Source organism: Xyrauchen texanus, chromosome 6 (genome assembly GCF_025860055.1).
Source record: "Xyrauchen texanus isolate HMW12.3.18 chromosome 6, RBS_HiC_50CHRs, whole genome shotgun sequence".
In the NCBI taxonomy this organism is placed as follows: domain Eukaryota; kingdom Metazoa; phylum Chordata; class Actinopteri; order Cypriniformes; family Catostomidae; genus Xyrauchen; species Xyrauchen texanus.
In genome coordinates this window covers 11,937,043-11,955,555 of record NC_068281.1, presented here as the reverse complement: position 1 = coordinate 11,955,555, position 18,513 = coordinate 11,937,043, and the positions used below count along the sequence as shown (strand labels likewise).

At 41.4% G+C, this 18,513-nt stretch overlaps 1 protein-coding gene across 2 annotated transcripts in view; it reads right to left on the bottom strand.

Annotated features, from left to right (window-relative positions):
- The window catches only part of LOC127645439 (UDP-glucose:glycoprotein glucosyltransferase 1-like), a 48,056-nt gene that overhangs the window by 15,345 nt on the left and 14,198 nt on the right, over positions 1-18,513 (bottom strand). The window contains exons 19-29 of one of the 2 annotated variants that reach the window (XM_052129059.1): positions 12,840-12,960; positions 12,179-12,277; positions 11,367-11,390; positions 10,116-10,210; positions 8,088-8,294; positions 7,804-7,935; positions 3,661-3,791; positions 1,651-1,746; positions 1,351-1,453; positions 1,110-1,189; positions 684-873 (exon numbers count right to left, since the gene is read on the bottom strand). In XM_052129059.1, coding sequence (XP_051985019.1) covers positions 684-873; positions 1,110-1,189; positions 1,351-1,453; positions 1,651-1,746; positions 3,661-3,791; positions 7,804-7,935; positions 8,088-8,294; positions 10,116-10,210; positions 11,367-11,390; positions 12,179-12,277; positions 12,840-12,960 — 1,278 coding nt within the window. The remainder of the gene's footprint in view (positions 1-683; positions 874-1,109; positions 1,190-1,350; positions 1,454-1,650; positions 1,747-3,660; positions 3,792-7,803; positions 7,936-8,087; positions 8,295-10,115; positions 10,211-11,366; positions 11,391-12,178; positions 12,278-12,839; positions 12,961-18,513) is intronic. The other variant, XM_052129060.1, reaches the window with a different exon arrangement.

Sequence of the window (18,513 nt, the reverse complement as noted above, 5' to 3'; positions counted from 1 at the left end):
GTCTACAGTAATTCAGATAACCGCTCTGTACAATTGTGGTGAGAATAGCATTCTGATATGATGTTCTTCTGAGATGTGAGTTGGTGCTGTTTTGGCAGCACAAGGGCACAATGCAATATTAGGCAGGTGGTTTTAATGTTGTGGGTGATCGGGGTATAGAGTTGTGTGTATTTATATGCATGAATATTTGTTAAGAGTAGTTTGTTTTTGTATATGCCTGTGTGAAATATATTATATATCTTGCATTGTCTTTCCCTTTAAATAATGTTTTTGTTAGACCATGTGACATTGTCATGTGACACTAATTAGTCCCACTTTATAAAAACCTCCAACCAGGTAATTTTTCACATCCTGATGAAGGCTTTGTAAGCTGCACCACATCAGTTTGTGGTATGTTTTTTTTCATGATTCCGGCTTTGTTTAAAGTTTTGTGTGAGTAATCGAATTGTGAATTCAGTAACGTAAATTGTACCAAATCCTTACACCCTGTATAATTTCAGATATTTGTTTTTATACGTAATTTTAGTAAAATACAGGGGAAAACTTTTTTAAATCCAATTATTCAATTAAGTCAAAGAAATTATCAGATTAATCGATAATCAAAATAATCATTAGTTGCATCCCTATTTGCAACTCTGAATTGATGGAGTGAATAAGGGAATGAGAGTAATGAGCATGCAGACCTCTTCAAGGTAAATGTTATCCAGATCATAGCGTGTGTGGACGGACTCAACCATCCAGCTCTCTGGAGTGTTGAGGTTGAGGGTGAACAGAGGAGATTGAGGCATGTCCATGAACTTTGCAATGGAACCTGGAGCAAAACTGCTATCTGCCAGAAACGAAACCTCTGGCTCCAAGACATATCGGTAGAAACTAAAAGAAGACAGATAATGGTGTTGCTTTAGCAGAACCACAAAGATTAAATCAACAGGTAAAGTAGAAAATAGATTTAAAAGATACACTTTTAAATGTAAGAAGGCCTAAAAAATTTATTTACTGCTTCAAAGTGAATTATATCCGGTTATATCATTACATATCCAAATAAACAGAGAAATCTGAAGGTGACTGTGTCGAGTATGTGCCGTCACAGAGACCGTTTCTCGACTAACCTTTTCAGAGGGAGGTCAGAGAGCTTGGACTGGCAGTTCATAAACACTCGCAGGTTGACATTAACCAGCTGCTTCAAGACCTAAGCAGGTACATGGAGAAATGGGAAATGGCATGATTCAACCAGAGGAACCCACAGAACCAACAAATCCAGATTGATTGCTGGTGGACTGTACGTGTAAAATGTCACACGAATGACCTGATGTCCTGTAATGACTGATGCAGGTGTACTGAGGTTCTCACCAGTAGAAGGGGAGCCAGTTTCTGAGCACCTCTGGTCACTGGATCGACGACAGCTACCACATCAAAGTATACTTCTTGTTCCTTTGGTCTGATCTTCACTGCACTGTAAAGAAAAATAAATGGAAAGGGACTAACTGATAAGAAAACTCTTCATAAAATTTAGAAAACAATGAAAGTGAATGATGACTGAGGCTAAAATTTGCTTAACATTTATCATATTTTTGTTCCATTAAAAATGTTATGATAGAATTTGTATTTTTGGGTGAACTATCATTTAAAGGTAGTTATTGATTTACATACCTATATCTGTCTTCTGCAAAGGTGTGCTCAATCCTTGCCTCACCTTTGGGTTGGGAGGAAAGCAGGGCATCCACCTTCATGACCAAATCACTAGCTCTAAATAACACATACAAACAAAATGAGTGTAAAGCCCTATACAGTGGCAATTATTTTAAATAATTAAAAATTAAATAATTATTTAATTATTTTACATAAGGTAATTCCAGCATTTACAGGGGCTAGCCATCCGAAACACACCTCCTGAGAGAAATTTCCCGGCCAAATTACCTACTGTTTTTTGACAAACACCAAGGTCGTGTGGTAATTTAATTACTGTCCAAATCCACATCTCGGTGTTCATAATCCAAAAGTTGTTTTAAAATCATTTTTGATCACTGCTAAGTGTTGTATGCTTATGCGCGTGGTAACAGCTCTGCCGGTAATGGACAGTTCTGAAAGTTGGAGGATTGTGTAAAATAATAATTTTTTTAATAATTCACAATAATAAAATGACATCGCTGTTACACCAAAGTGAGTGGGAACTGTTAATTAGAAGGGAAAGAAAAACGAGAGCCAGATCATGTAAACTTTTGAAATTTTTTATAAAATTGTAATGTAGAACATTTTAATATAGAAACATTTACTAAATACATTTACAAATAGGCCTTGCGTGACTGGTCATACAGGTCGACTAGTCCCAGATAAATTGCCGGGTTAATGTCCATCTTATTTAAATGGTTTCATTTCCATCACCACTTTTTAAACACTAAAAAATAATTCAAAATGATGTCTGTCATTTTGATAGATAAAACACAAGAGACCATTTTAACCATAGCTCCTGAAATTTCATTTAACTATCTTTAATGTCCTTGATATGTGCAGCTTCTATGTCTCCTTGCATGAGCTTAGGAGAGAGCACGCAACTAAAGTGATGTGGGTGACAAAACATGCGTACCCCATTGACAGATATTTTTGGCATGCATTGATAAACAGTCTTGTCCCAACAGTCTCTTGATTTGTTTAATTGCTCTTTGCAAGAAACGTGGCTTGTGCCATATGTGAAAATGTACACTGTGAATGTCTGCAATGCTTTTGAAGCGTGGTTCCATCATGCTATAAAAATTTGATGTTCACTCTAGCGTAATTCCATACATATTTAAAACACAAATACAGAGGACGTAGTTTGTGGATTGATTAATTTTCCATATAACAAGTGCAACATATAACAAGCTGATAGTCATCAGAACTGATGAGTTTCATCACAGGGGAGCCATGAAAATGAACTTTTACAGACATTACCCTGAGTAACAATTGCCATCCAAATAGGGCTTAAAGCCAAAGTGTGTTTCATTTAACCTTTATTTCCAATTGAATGGTCCAGAAGAACACAAGAGGACAGAAAGAATATGCACAGGAAGAGGAAACTAAATTTGGAAATGTTGAGAGTCAGATTCAAACCTGCATTGCCCAAATGAGCTCCAAAGCCATATGCAAGGCACGGCTCAGACTGGCCAAAGTTTGTTCAAACTTGCAAAGGCCCATTTTGAGATTCAGGCACTGACAATGAAAATACATGCCTCTTCTATTGTCAGCAACACTTCAATAATCAGCCCTCTAAAAGTTTACTGAGAGGCTAATGAACATGGTGTCACATGTCGCTGTCTACTCTTCCAGCAAATACACATAAAACGCAACATTTATTGCATCTCCGTCTTTAAGGCAGACTGACACACTTCATTAAGAGGAAGTAATTACAGCAGAAAGTACATGTGAGGGTAATGTGTGATGCATCGTAATCCTTTACAGAGCTCTGACAGGAGGACATTCTGTACTAACGAGTTCTTGAGCTCTGCTATTGGTTAAGAGAGAGAGAAAGCATGTGGCATAGCATGGATGGACACTGATAAACAGCTTCTGTGTATGCATCTGGCTCATATTGTAATCGTTTTGAAATTTGTCAATGAAAAGAATTTGTGATTTTATAAGCACTGTATTGGCCAAAAGGATGTACTGAAATTCAAGGGACTCTACCTGTCTTCTACCATGCCCAGTTGTTGAATTTTACCCTTGATCCGCTCCCCTGAAGTCTTTAGGATAATGCTCTCAAGAAGCAGGAAGTCATCTTGGTTAAAGACCTCCCCGTCTTCCAGCGGACCAATGATCTGCAGCAAACAATATCAATGAAGACGACAATCACTGCACAATATATCTATATATCTTTTAATTTTATCAGGCTGTTATTAAAAGCATCAATAGATATGGCCTCTCTATATGGTTTGGTAACCTTACAGTTCAATCAAAGTCTAAGCTTGCTCACCTGGTCAAAATGGCAATGAATATTATAGGGAAAAGTGAATTCCAATCCCTGGAGTCACTATATGAGCAGTCTGTTCTCAGGGAAGCACATAAGATATTAGTTGATCCATTACACACATTATACCCAGAGTATGAGTTGTTGCCCTCCGGTAGATGGTACAGGTTACCAGTGTGTAGGTAATCATTTAAAAAAATATTTTATCCCTACTTCAATTAATATGTTAAATTACAAATTACTGTAAAACTGAGATAAGCTGAAGTAGGGTATTGATGGGTCTGTATAACATTTTACTTTATATTTATTGTAAGCATGTTTTTATTAAGAGTTTATTGAGTTACTACAAATGTATAAGCTCTATAAATCGTAATAATCTAATTCCATTAAACTCAATTGCCATGTGACCTAGAGACATGAAACCAACTGTAAAACACTCAGAATAGTATTTTTATATAGCACATTTGGTTTCTCTAGGTCAAATGGTCATTGAGTTTAATAGATTTATAGGGATAATTGAACCTGTATAAAAAGTACTGAATATTTACTCCCAAAAACAAGTATTGTGCTGCATGAAGAATAATATTCTCAGTGTTTTACAGTTGGTTTCATATCTCTAGGTCAAACGGTCATTGAGTTTAATGGAATTAGATTATTACAAACATTTACACTGTATTTATTTGAAAACATATAGCAAATAAAGCCTTGTGTCATGAAAGGGATATTTTTAAGAACATTTTATATTTGTTGTGATTTCATAATATCAAATGGTTAAATTGATTTATAGAGCTAATACATATATATACATATATACATATACATATACATATATATATATATATATATATATATATATATATATATATATATATATATATATATATATAAAATTATGAAAAAATAATTCAGCTTTGTGCTAGGCAAAAAAAAAACATTCATGCATGTCTAAGTTGGTTTGGCTTGAAAATGTGATTTGCATGGAGTTTAAGGAGTATTGTCGCGAATGTCAAATATAAACTAACTCAACTGCAGTGTGGTAACCATGGAGGCGTCCGGGACCGTTCAACTGGTCAATGATGAATCTGAATATTTAATTCAAGTCAGCAAATTTCCGATGGCAAAGCCCATTAAACTTAAGAATGCGCTTCAGGTGTCTTTCACTTATAACGTACCCATGTCTTAACGCCAGAGGCCGCACTATATATTTATATGACAGTCCTAATTCAAAGTAAAATGTTATTTCATTAGTCATCTCCATCTCATGCCGACTGCTGTAACATATGGTTACAGTGACTGATGTCGTTCCCTCAACATGAGATCTCGAGATCACGTTCACACAAGTTAATATTACGTTCCCACTAATTAATATCTTGTGGCCACATATTATCACGTTCCCATGAGTTAATATGTCATGGCCACGACAAAACCAAGTGAACCAAATATGTCCCCTCCCGGTCACCGTAAGGTATTGATGGTATATAATGTTATAATTTGTAAACATGTTTATTGTCAACATAACTTTGATGTTTTTATTTTGCTACAGCTTGTACCGCATTTATAGCTATAGTATGAAATGGTGGTATTATTGTTTTATATTGTTCGTTATTTATGATTGGATTTCACTGTGAATGTGAACACACCTTGTGTCCAAGACAAATTTCCCTTTGGTGACAATAAAGTAAACACACACGCGCGCGCACGCACGCACACACACGAGAGAGAGAGAGAGAGAGAGAGAGAGACAGGCGGCCAAAAGTTTGGAATAATGTATAGATTTTGCTGTTTCGGAAGGGAATTGGTACTTTCATTCACCAAAGTGGCATTCAGCTGATCATAAAGTATAGCCAGGACATTACTGATGTAACAACTGCACCATCACTATTTCAAAAATATCCATCAGTCCGACACCTTATCCTTGAGTAATCTTGCTAAATTGCTAATTTGGTACTAGAAAAATCACTTGCCATTATATAAAACACAGTTGAAAGCTATTTGGTTTGTTAAATGAAGCTTACCATTGACCTTGTGTTTGTTTTTGAGTTGCCACAGTGTGCAATAGACTGGCATGTCTTAAGGTCAATATTAGGTTAAAAATTAAAAAAAAAAGAAACAGCTTTCTCTGGAAACATGTCAGTCAATCATTGTTTTGATGAATGAAGGCCATACAATGCTTGAAGTTGCCAAAAAACTGAAGATTTCATATAAATGTGTACACTCCAGTCTTCAAAAACAAAGGACAACTGTCTCTTACAAGAACAGAAAGAGATGTGGAAGGTTAGATGTACAACTAAACAAGAGGATAAGTACATCAGAGTCTCTAGTTTGAGAATTAGATGCCTCACATGTCCTCAGCTGAAAACACCAGTTTCAAGTACAACAGTGAAGAGAAGAGACAGGGGTGCAGGCCTTATGGGAAGAATTGCGAAGAAAAAGCCACTTTTGAAACGGAAAATCAAAAAGAAAAGGTTAGATTGGGCAAAGAACACAGACATTGGACAACAGATCATTGGAAAAGAGTTTTATGGATCTTAACCCCATTGAGCATTTGTGAGATCAGGTAGACTGTAAGGTGTATGAGAAGTGCCCGACAAGACAGCCACATCTATGGTAATTGCTATAGGAAGCGTGGGGTGAATTGTCACGAGTATCTGGACAAACTGAATGTCATTTTTTTTTTATGAGAACACTTTGAAGTAAAACATTTTCAAGTTGTAATAGTAGTTTTTCATGTTATTAATGTCCCGACTATACATTGTGATCAGTTGAATGACACTTTGGTGAATAAGAGTATCAGATTCTTTCCATAAGAGCAAAATCTGTACATTATTATTTTAGCCACCAGTTTATATCAATGACCATTTTTTCTAGAGATTGATATCGGGTTTTTTTTTTTATGTCAGATAATGACAATTTTTATGTTTACGTGTCCAAGTCTTGATTTATTTCTGATTTTTGCCAGGCTTGGGGTAGAGATTGATGAGAGTTTTTTTTTCAGTCCGATAATGATCATGTTTTAAGTATACGATAACCAAAAAGTATTTATTATTATGTAATAACTTGATTTCATTTAAATAAAGCTGAAACTATTGGTCAAAGCAGTTTTCACTCACTTATCAATAATATTTTTTTTACAGGAATATTCAGGGTTTAATATAAGTTAATCTCAATCGACAGCATTTGTTGCATATTGCGGACTACCCCTAAAAATGTATTTAAACTTACCCATCCTTTTCTATAAAAAGAGAAACTGGGTTACGAGGCATTAACAATGAAAGTGACAATCAATAAACCTTAAAATACTCACCATTTTAAAAGTATAGTCACAAGATGTAAAAAATATGGGTGTTAACCTGATTTAAAGATAAAAATCACATATGCCCCTATTCTACATATAGTTATAACCAATTTTATAAGTTTGTTGCCATGACAATGTAACAGCATAAAAATGTAAACCCTAAATGGACCGTAAAACCAATGATTCAAACTTCACAGCTCAAATAAAAGTTTTAACAAAAGGATAAATGTAAGTGCTTTTATATAATTATAAGTTTCACATTTCTGCCTTCAAACCCTCCAAAAATTGGCCCCATTCACTTCCATTGTAAGTGACTCACCGTAACATTGATTTTTGCTTTTTTTTTTTTTTAAAGAAAAGAGCATTTTTATTTGTGGTAATCAACATTATGCCACATATGCTAAAAATTAAGCTTGACTTTTACTGAACCCAGAATATTACTTTTCTCTTCCAAATAGCATATTCAATGATAAAATATTTACTATCAGCCAACATTACAATAATGGTACATCCCTAAATCACACAATAAGAGAACTTTCTGTTAAAGTCTGCTGATTGTCTAACTCACCCGTCCATTACTGATCACAGCCCTCTGGCCCTTCTGCAATTTAAGGACGTCCCGACAGTACGCGGAGTGAGCCAACAGGAAGTTAACTTTAGGGGACTCATATGCACTCTTAAACAGAGGGATGTCCATGCCCTGCAACAAAGGGAGAGATATGTATCTGGTTAAAGTGGCTCTATATTAAATTCTCCATTTTAAAAGTGACATTTGGTGCAGCAACAGTAACATAACCCAGAGCTAACAATCCATCACAACTCTAAATAAATTACAGCAGAGCCTTTTTTTACCCCAACAGCAAACTCTGCAATGTCACTCCCGGCGTAAAGAGCCTGCGCCGTCTCCTCTTTAGCCATTTTGGTGATAAAGTTTTTGGCATTGTTGGAGGTTTGGGTCTGCATGGCTGCCCAGATAGCTCGAGCAGTCAGGCTGTTCTCATTGGACGGGCTCTCGCTGGGGTTGTTGATCACTCCCAAACGCACAGTATTACTGGTTTTCTGAAATAAAATACAAAATTAATTACAAATAAAATATTTGTTCAGACTTGTTTTCTTCACTCTGTGGCATAAAGGTTTCATGTTTTAACGTTGTCATGTTACCTTGTTTGCATCAATCAAACCCAAAAATGTAATTAGCATGTTCGTATTATTAATGTTTGAAATATCATATAAAACAAAATCCCAACTCTTGAATCTACATTATGGACATGGTTTACTTGTTGTTCTGTCATGCTTTTTTATCAATTGAATATACACTCACCTAAAAGGATTATTAGGAACACCATACTAATACTGTGTTTGACCCCCTTTCGCCTTCAGAACTGCCTTAATTCTACGTGGCATTGATTCAACAAAGTGCTGAAAGCATTCTTTAGAAATGTTGGCCCATATTGACAGGATAGCATCTTGCAGTTGATGGAGATTTGTGGGATGCACATCCAGGGCACGAAGCTCCCGTTCCACCACATCCCAAAGATGCTCTATTGGTTTGAGATCTGGTGACTGTGGGGGCCATTTTAGTACAGTGAACTCATTGCCATGTTCAAGAAACCAATTTGAAATGATTCGAGCTTTGTGACATGGTGCATTATCCTGTTGGAAGTAGCCATCAGAGGATGGGTACATGGTGGCCATAAAGGGATGGACATGGTCAGAAACAATGCTCAGGTAGGCCGTGGCATTTAAACGATGCCCAATTGGCACTAAGGGGCCTAAAGTGTGCCAAGAAAACATCCCCCACACCATTACACCACCACCACCAGCCTGCACAGTGGTAACAAGGCATGATGGATCCATGTTCTCATTCTGTTTACGCCAAATTCTGACTCTACCATCTGAATGTCTCAACAGCAATCGAGACTCATCAGACCAGCCAACATTTTTCCAGTCTTCAACTGTCCAATTTTGGTGAGCTCTTGCAAATTGTAGCCTCTATTTCCTATTTGTAGTGGAGATGAGTGGTACCCGGTGGGGTCTTCTGCTGTTGTAGCCCATCCGCCTCAAGGTCGTGCATGTTGTGGCTTCACAAATGCTTTGCTGCATACCTCGGTTGTAACGAGTGGTTATTTCAGGCAAAGTTGCTCTTCTATCAGCTTCGGCCCATTCTCCTCTGACCTCTAGCATCAACAAGGCATTTTCGCCCACAGGACTGCCGCACACTGGATGTTTTTCCCTTTTCGCACCATTCTTTGTAAACCCTAGAAATGGTTGTGCGTAAAAATCCCAGTAACTGAGCAGATTGTGAAATACTCAGACCGGCCCGTCTGGCACCAACAACCATGCCAAGCTCAAAATTGCTTAAATCACCTTTCTTTCCCATTCTGACATTCAGTTTGGAGTTCAGGAGATTGTCTTGACCAGGACCACACCCCTAAATGCATTGAAGCAACTGCCATGTGATTGGTTGATTAGATAATTGCATTAATGAGAAATTGAACAGGTGTTCCTAATAATCCTTTAGGTGAGTGTATATGTATATAAACACTGTAGATTTGACAAAAAGTGTGACCAAATACTTTTTTCTTAATATTCAACAGTACATATTTTGTTTTATAATATACAACTTAAACTTCTTTTTGTGAAGTGTTTTGCTTAAAAGTGTGCATGTCCGATGTACCTTTAAATTAAATGTCATTTGGTTTGATCTTTTTTGTTGGGGCTTGGGACCACTAAAATATTGCAAAATGCAGTTTCATAGCGAGTAATTCATATTTCTCAATTCACCTGCCATTGGCAAAAAGTTGTGTTTGGACCTTGTGTTGTGCCGTTTTAGCCTTTAAGCCTAAAACTGACAGAACTGGCTCTGTGATGCTGGCCTACCATGTGTCGAATAGCATCGTACAGCAGTTGTCTTCCTGAGGGCTGGTCAAAGTCGCCTACCACCCAGAAAGTCACTGGATGGATGATGCCATCATCTGTAAGTCAGAAAACAACGTACACATGGACTTAATGACATTACACAGCAGAGACATGCAGTTTCCACATGCAATCTGAAAGATGAGTGAAAATGATGTGATGAGCCAAAATGCTTCTCTTGTTCATATTGAACCTTAATGACCAAATAATTAAGAAGTATCCCAACTGTCAAGACAGGCAATTTCAAGGGGCCTGGGTAGCTCAGGGTTAAAGGGCTACCACCCCTGGAATTCACTAGTTCGAATCCCAGGGCATGCTGTGTTACTCCAGCCAGGTCTCCCAAGCAACCAAACTGGCCCAGTTGTTAGGGAGGGTAGAGTCACATGGGGTAACCACCTCGTGATCACTATAATGTGGTTCGTTCTCGATGGGGCGCATGGTGAGTTGAGCGTGGATGCCGCGGTGGATGGCGTCAAGCCTCCACACGTGCTATGTCTCCGTGGCAACGTGCTAAAGAAGCCAAGTGATAAGATGTGCAGGTTGACGATTTCAGACACGGGGGATTCGTCCTCAGCTGGGATTCGTCCTCCGCCAACCGGATTGAGGCGAATCAGTACATGACCATGAGGACTTAAAAGCACATTGGGAATTGGCCATTCCAAATTGGGAGAAAAAAAAGACGATATAAAACTGTAAACGTTTGTAAAAGAAAATATTAAAGGACCACAGGACAGAAAGAGATTCTCTCTCATCCATCACACACTGACAGTTGTGACGGATGACAAATGCACTGCTTTGTTTAAATCAATACAAAAAACAAGAACATTTCTTCTATTGGTTTTAAAGAGATTCTAATCTTAAAACTTGACACAACATCTAAAAGGAATATCCAGGGCTATTAACAACTTCAGGCCCTATCAATAGTATCTCTGGCATGCTGCTGATTTCCACAGACAATCATTTTGAATTGTCCCTCAGTTTGTAAAAAAAATACATCATTCATCATTCTGATTGATTTTCTGTTCTAATCCACAGATGCATTACATAGAAATTAAGATGTAAACAACCTGAAATATATATTTAAGCCACAGCTCATCTTATGTTAATAATGGTTATGTAGGTATTGTCTGACAAAAGTAAAACACCAAATGTTAAGATGAGATCTATGAAAAGCAGAAGGTCAGTACGGCGAGTATGACAGCTCAATGCAATTACCAGAAAAATCGACAGAAGACATCCCTGAAAACGCCATTTGGGGGAAAAAAAAAAGAACAGAAAAATACAGGCATATTTAATTATACACAGATATTTTTGGTGTTTTTATGATTAATGTAAGATGGACACAACTTGCCAGGAATGACAGATTTTATAACAAGGACCCACAGTGTAACTCCACCCAATAGGCCCCGCTCAAAGATTTAAGGTAGGCCGAATTCTCGGGGCGGGACAGACACAGAAGGTTTTATCTACTATTTAAGATAACAAATAAGTCATGTGATAGGGATTATTAAAGACAGAGTTTTTTTAAAGGTCGAGATTTCTTTATAAATTACAAAGATAGGAAAGAGTCATAATATTTTTCAACATTTAATTTTAAAAGCACCAAACATCCTTGACCAGTGTGCTCAAATTGAATTTGAAGTCTTTAGTATGAACAGTCAGGGACAGCAGAAAAACAAATTCTGTGAACAAATGCATGAGTTATAAAACGTAGAAAATATTTTTGTTGGATTACTTTTATGGTGCTTTTTTAAAGGTTGAAAGCTCCAGTCCACATTCACTGTAATTGCACAGGTAAAAGTGATGTGTGAATTCTACCAAATATTTGAACAGAGTATAGCCATTTATTTCATTTTAAATCCATAATTTAATATTTACGATGTAAATCAGGAGCAAACTGAACTTTTCCATCCTTGGGGTGGGCCCAGTGGGTGCCAAGCTCATAATTGGTTGGGTAAGGGCCTCCTCCATTGTGTTTTTGGAGGAAGACCGTTTCTCATGGAGATCAAGGTATACTATCATCTTACCTTTCTTTGTCAAGTAGTTCATACTGTTGGCCACTGCTGCATTCTTGTCTTTGGTGTCCAGAGAGAGAAAACGAGCGTATTCGTCGATAAAATGATTGTCTGGGAAAAACAAAACAAAAAAAAATCAAGACTTGTTCTTTGTGGGGTCGGATGGCTTTAGATGCTTGGGGAGAATATGAAAATAAGGTTGTGCTTTGTTCTTGGTAAAAGGTACATTCAAATTCATAATTGAACCCAAACAAAGCTATTTTGAATGTAGCTATTTCTGAATATTGAGTGCTATTTGAGTTAAAATTGAAATGAGACTTTCTCTCAGCTCTCTGGAACACTGTAAATATCCTATTCAAAAGCTTTTAAAATTCAGTTTTGTATAACTTGCAGAAACAAAGTAGTTTATGAATATCATTCCTGCAGTCTCATTTGTACATCTTTGTAAATAAATGGGCTTTCAAGAACAAACAAGACATTTAGCACAGAATTCACAATGAGGCAGATATTCATTCCTGAAAGCCTACAAGGGTGTACGTGTTTTATGTCCAAATTTCAAACTAGTTTGTTCACAAATGATAAGTTATTCACGATTCAAGAACTGAAATGCAGTGAAACAATGAGAAAATATGATTTTTATATGAATAGCGTCAGATGTTAGACGAGAACTCACTAGTGGCGGAGAGATCCAAATAATTCCTGCTGGTGGTCAGGATTCTGGAATTGATTCGTGGGACAACATTGGGTTTATTCATGATATAGTCCACTACATCATGATCACTGTTCAGCTCACCCTAAAAAAAAAAAAAAAAAAAAAAGACCATGGCATCGTTCAAACACAGTTCATCATTTTACCCTCACCAGCCATTTTAAAAGTTGCCACTGACAAGAAACAAACCTAAACTGTACTTCTATGATGGAGAGGAGGGGGGATGCACAGAAATTTCAGAACAAACTGCATTTTTGGTTTACAGCCCAAAGAGAAAAAAAGGTTGAACATATTTTTGAACAGGAACCATTCCTTTAAAATCCAATACTCAAAGCATTGACAGAGAAAATAATAGGTCACACCCCCATGTTAGTAAATAAAGGTTTGTGGCAGGGCGGAGGGCGGGACCGGGTGTGTAGGATAACGACCCGGCCCCGCCCTCCGCTCTGCCACATTAGGCTAATTCGGGACCGGGTGTGTAGGTTAACGACCCGCCCCGTCCTCCGCCCTGCCACAAGGTTTCTATACAACAAGTGGTAGGATGTCTATATCCAGGCATACCTATATGTCAGGGGGCAAACATTTGTCCACAGGTAAAAACTATAACATGTAATATTTTGCCCTATTTGGACAGGATTAGTTTGCTAAATGATGCTTGAGTTACAATTATTCTCACTCACTGTCTGTGATGTCATGTACTGATTTGGATGGGACAAAGTTCTCAATGTTTATTACAGTGTAGGGAGTTTTTGTTTTCTAGAAGTGGGCATTACAAAAGGTTGAACACATTGAATACATTTAGGTGATATACTTATCTTTATCTGTTAACTTTATATATTTAAATGTAAAATTACTTATTATTTAAAAAACGTTTATTTTACATAATTATATAATTTATTGATTTTGCATAATAAATTACTTGTCAAAATAAACTTCACAATAGTTTATAGAAGTGGCTGCTTATAATAAACAAGACTTATCTGTAAAATATTTATTAAAATATTACGTCATTGAGCTGACGCTGATATTCCAGTGGCAAGTCTTAGCATTTTTCAAGATTTGGCTCTCCTTGTTGAATTTATTTTCTTATTTCTTCGTCAGATTGCAAAAAAATTTTTATCCATACTGAAAGGTGCACAGCAGGCAGAACATTAGCATGCATAAGTAAGATCTTAACGGTAGTTCATGTAGTGAAGCGGAGAGGAGAAGCATCATCAAAATATTAGCAATCACAGACAATCGCATTCGGGTGGGGATAGACTTTTTAAGCCCTATTTGGATGGGACTAGTTCTCTTACGAGAGGTTCTCTCGTATTGAGTAAGCTAGCTTACGCTACGGGAAAGATTCATCTTTTCTGAGATATTGAAGCCAAAAAAAAGCCAAATTTTGTATCCATTGTCAACGCAGTGCAGCAACTGCATACCTTGAGCAGGCTAGCTAGCGAGCTCACAGGTTGCTCTGCGGCAATTGCTGCAGCCTATAGACGAACTTGAGTGAACTTGCGTCCAATGACATTCGCCTGCGCCGTCACTGTATCAAAGCCCGCAAAAATGGGCGTGGCTAGAGTGCATATAAGCGTAAGTTCGTAGGCTGGAACCCTGATTTTCATCTATTCAGCGAAGGTCTTCGCATCTCTGAACTGCAGAAGCCGCGTCGCCGTTCGAGGGGCATCTAGCAAGCTTGGACAGCGCTCGAAGAAGCCGGCTGTCTTTGCCACCTTCAGCCATCCTGCGAGCTACGCCATCCGGCGACGTATCCTTTTTAGAGCAAGCAAGTTCCTCAGCGAACTTCACAAAAAGAGCAACGAGCGTCTTTTTTAAGATGCCTCGCACAACCTGCGCCTCATGCGCGCCCCTCTCAGCGCCGGAGACCGCCACCTCATCTGGCGCTCTCTGCCTGGGACTGGAACATGCAGAGCTCGCCCGCTGACGGGCGGATGCGACCTCTGCGAGGAGCTTCGATGTCGACCCTGCGGGCTCGACTCGAAGCACTCAAAACCGAAGCCGCCGCGCCTTCGCTTCGGCCAGCGCAGAAAGAAGCGCCGCTCCCAAAGGCTGCCGGAACCGGTGTTAGAAGCGACTACCTCGCCGAGCCTCTCCCTCGAGCCTCGCTCACCCTCCCCACCCTCCCCGCCCTCCCGGGACGCGCAGTTGCCGCCGAGCGGCCGCACTGTTGCCATCTCTGATGACGAGGCGGAGGATAAGGGCCGCTGTTCCATCATGGCTTCGGACAGCGAGGAGTGGTCAGGCTCCCAAGCCTCCTCCTCGGCCCAGGAATCCAGCAGTCGAGGAAGAACTAACGCCACCTCTCTTGCTCTGGTGGAAGGCGCCACCGAGAGGGGCTACTCTTCCATCCCCCCGGTCGAGGATTCGGTAGCAGCACACCTTTGCCCGCCCTCCGCGAGATGGCGGTCTAAGCCAGTGCTCCCGTCTAAGGCCTGCAGAACTACTTCCGCCTGTGTTGGCCGCGCCTATGCGCCTATGGCCAAGCCGCATCTGCTCTGCATTCCATGGCCGTTTTACAGATCCTCCAAGTGGACCTTCTCCGAGAATGAGAAAAGCAGGCACCCAGAGGCTGTTTCAGATCTAAGGAGTGCGACGGATCTCGCCCTTCGCACCACCAAAGCTGCAGCTCAAGCCCTAGGGAAGTGCATGGCCGCGCTGACTTTGACCGAGAGACACCTATGGCTAACACTAGCCGATATGGGAGAAGCTGAGCGCTCCACATTCCTCAATGCGCCGCTCTCTCCGTCCGGTCTCTTCGGTTCCGTGGTGAGTGGCATTGTTGACCGTTTCTCGGAAGTCCAGAAAGCCACCCAAGCCATGAATCTCTTCCTGCCTCGTCGCGCTAGCTCCTCTGCAGGCAGCCCACGTGACCAGCCTCCTGCACGAGCCTCTTCACAGCGCCCAGCTCAGCAAAGCCAGACTTCTCAGCGTCGACAGGGCGGCCGCCCTAGAACGCGCTCTGACAGCCGCTGCAGACCGCCGCCCCCCCGCGGGCCTCGGACTAAGATTGCGCTGAAACCTAAGCAACCGAAGTCCTCCTAGCTTTGTTAAGGAAACGATGGCTCAGTCCCGCCGCGGCCGGACCACCGTCAAAGCTTCGCCCCCTGTCAGTCCCCTTCTCTCAGGCTACTGCAGTGGTGGATTCAGCAGCCAACAAACCGGTGATACTGCCCGCTTGCCTGCACTCAAATGCCGTTTTCACGGCGAACAAAATAAATTTTGTGAAAAGCAAACATGCCTTATGTGTAGAAAATGTGCCCACAATCCAGTGTTCACCCCTACACACAAGCATTACACTTCCCGTGTCCCTATCAGAGCCCACTCACATAAAGCAGGCACAGCCAGCTCGAGTGTTAGTCAATAAACGCACCACCTAATCCGCGCGCGTGCCCCTTCTCTGCCCGCTTCTGTCACACGGCCAGCAAACACCTCTCTGTATGTAAGTCCCATGCCCGTGACTATGCTCGCAAGATCACTTAACAGATGTGACTCTTTCCCCATTCACCTCAATCGGGAAGTCACTCACAGAACAGCCTGTCCCTGCTGTCTGCGAGCAGTCATGCATAAGCACAGTAAGCGGCCACACATTCTGTTCAGCTCGCTGTATGCGCAATCAGGGCTGACTTCACCATTCACCCTCTAGCGCTACGCTTCAAAGCGTGGAAAGCTATCCCAGGGATATCCAAATGGGTGTTAAGCACAATAAAACAGGGCTATTTGCTACAGTTCGATCGCCGCCCTCCCCGCCTCAGAGCGCAGCTCGAAACTACTGTGAACACGGAAGCAGCCTGCATGCTTCGCTCAGAAATAGCAAACCTTCTGTGCAAAAGGGCCACAGAGAGAGTGCCACCTTCTCTGAGCGAGTCGGGGTTTTACAGCCCTTATTTTCTTGTCCCCAAGAAAGATGGCGGCCTCAGACCAATATTAGATCTCAGGGTTTTGAACAAGGTGCTCGCAAAAAGACCGTTCAAAATGCTTACCATCAGGAAACTCCTCGCGCATGTGCGCGAGGGGGACTGGTTTATTTCTCTCGATCTGAACGATGCCTACTTTCAGATTCAGATAAATCCCCGTCACAGGCCATTCTTGAGATTCGCCTTCGACGGCCAGGTTTATCAATACACCGTCCTTCCGTTCGGCCTGTCTTTAGCACCCCGTACGTTCACGAAGTGCATGGATGCGGCACTCGCACCTCTGGGGATTCAGGGCTTGCGAATTCTGAACTATTTGGACGATTGGCTGATTTTGGCACAGTCACATACGCTGCTCCTGTCTCACAGGACAGTTCTCCTCAGTCATCTGAACAGTTTGGGTCTTGCAGTCAATTGGACCAAGAGCTCACTACAGCCCAGTCAGGCAATTTCCTTCCTTGGAATAGAACTAGACTCCATGGCGATGACGGCTCGCTTATCTACACAGCGCGTGCGCCGTGTTCAGCGACTAGCCGCATCCTTTCAGATGAACAGCCTTACGCCTCTGAAAAAAATTTCAGAGAATGCTAGGTTACATGGCCTCAGCCGCAGCAGTACTTCAGCTGGGCTTTCTGTGCATGCGCCCGCTTCAGCATTGGCTAAACACCCACGCGTCTTGCCAGGCTTGGGCCACGGGCCGCCAGCCGATCAGAGTGACTCAGACCTGTATCTCAGCTCTGCAGCCCTGGGCAGTGGCCGAATGGTATCAGCGGGGAGTGACAATGGGAGCTGTATCTCGCCGAAAAGTCATCTCGACAGACGCGTCCAACACGGGTTGGGGCGCGGTCTGCGAGGGCTCTCCGGTTTTTGCCTATGGTCAGTTCAGGAAAAGCTCCTTCACAAAAATTGTCTGGAAATGATAGCGGTCGAGTACGCGCTCGTGCGCTTCCTCCCGGTCATTCAGGGTCACCACGTCCTGGTCCGTTCGGACAACAGATCTGTGGTATCCTATCTAAACCGTCAGGGCGGTGTCAGATCCAGGAACCTCTTCCATCTGACAAAACGCATACTGAGCTGGTCCCAGTGCCACCTGTGCTCGCTGAGGGCGACGCACGTGCCAGGCCACCTGAACGACGGCCCAGACAGACTGTCCAGAGACAATATTTCCCCAGGGGAATGGTCCCTGCACGCTCAAACAGTCCAGAAGTTATGGAGTATATTCGGCAGAGCACAGCTAGACCTCTTTGCGTCAGAAGAGAACTCTCACTGCCCAGTATTTTTCACGAAAAGCGAGGACGCGCTGGCCCAGGACTGGCCCAACCGCCCGCTTTACGCCTTCCCTCCCATCTTGCTATTGCCACAGGTAATGCAGAGGATCAGGGAAACGCGTCACTCGGTGCACCTCATAGCCCCGCGCTGGGAGAATCAGACATGGTTCCCGGAGCTTACGCGGCTGTCACTGACAGCCCCGTGGCCCATTCCAGTGAGAGCAGATCTCCTCTCTCAAGCTCGCGGCACGATCTGGCATCCCCACCCAGAGCTGGGCGCTGCACGCTGGGTGATCAACGACTACCCGTCGCTTTGCCAGAAGGAGTAATAAACACTATCATACATGCTAGAGCCCCTTCCACGAGAAGACTCTATGCGTCCAAATAGTCTGTGTTTTCAAAATGGTGCACCGACAGAGACCTGGACCCACAGACATGTGGGGTGTCGTCGCT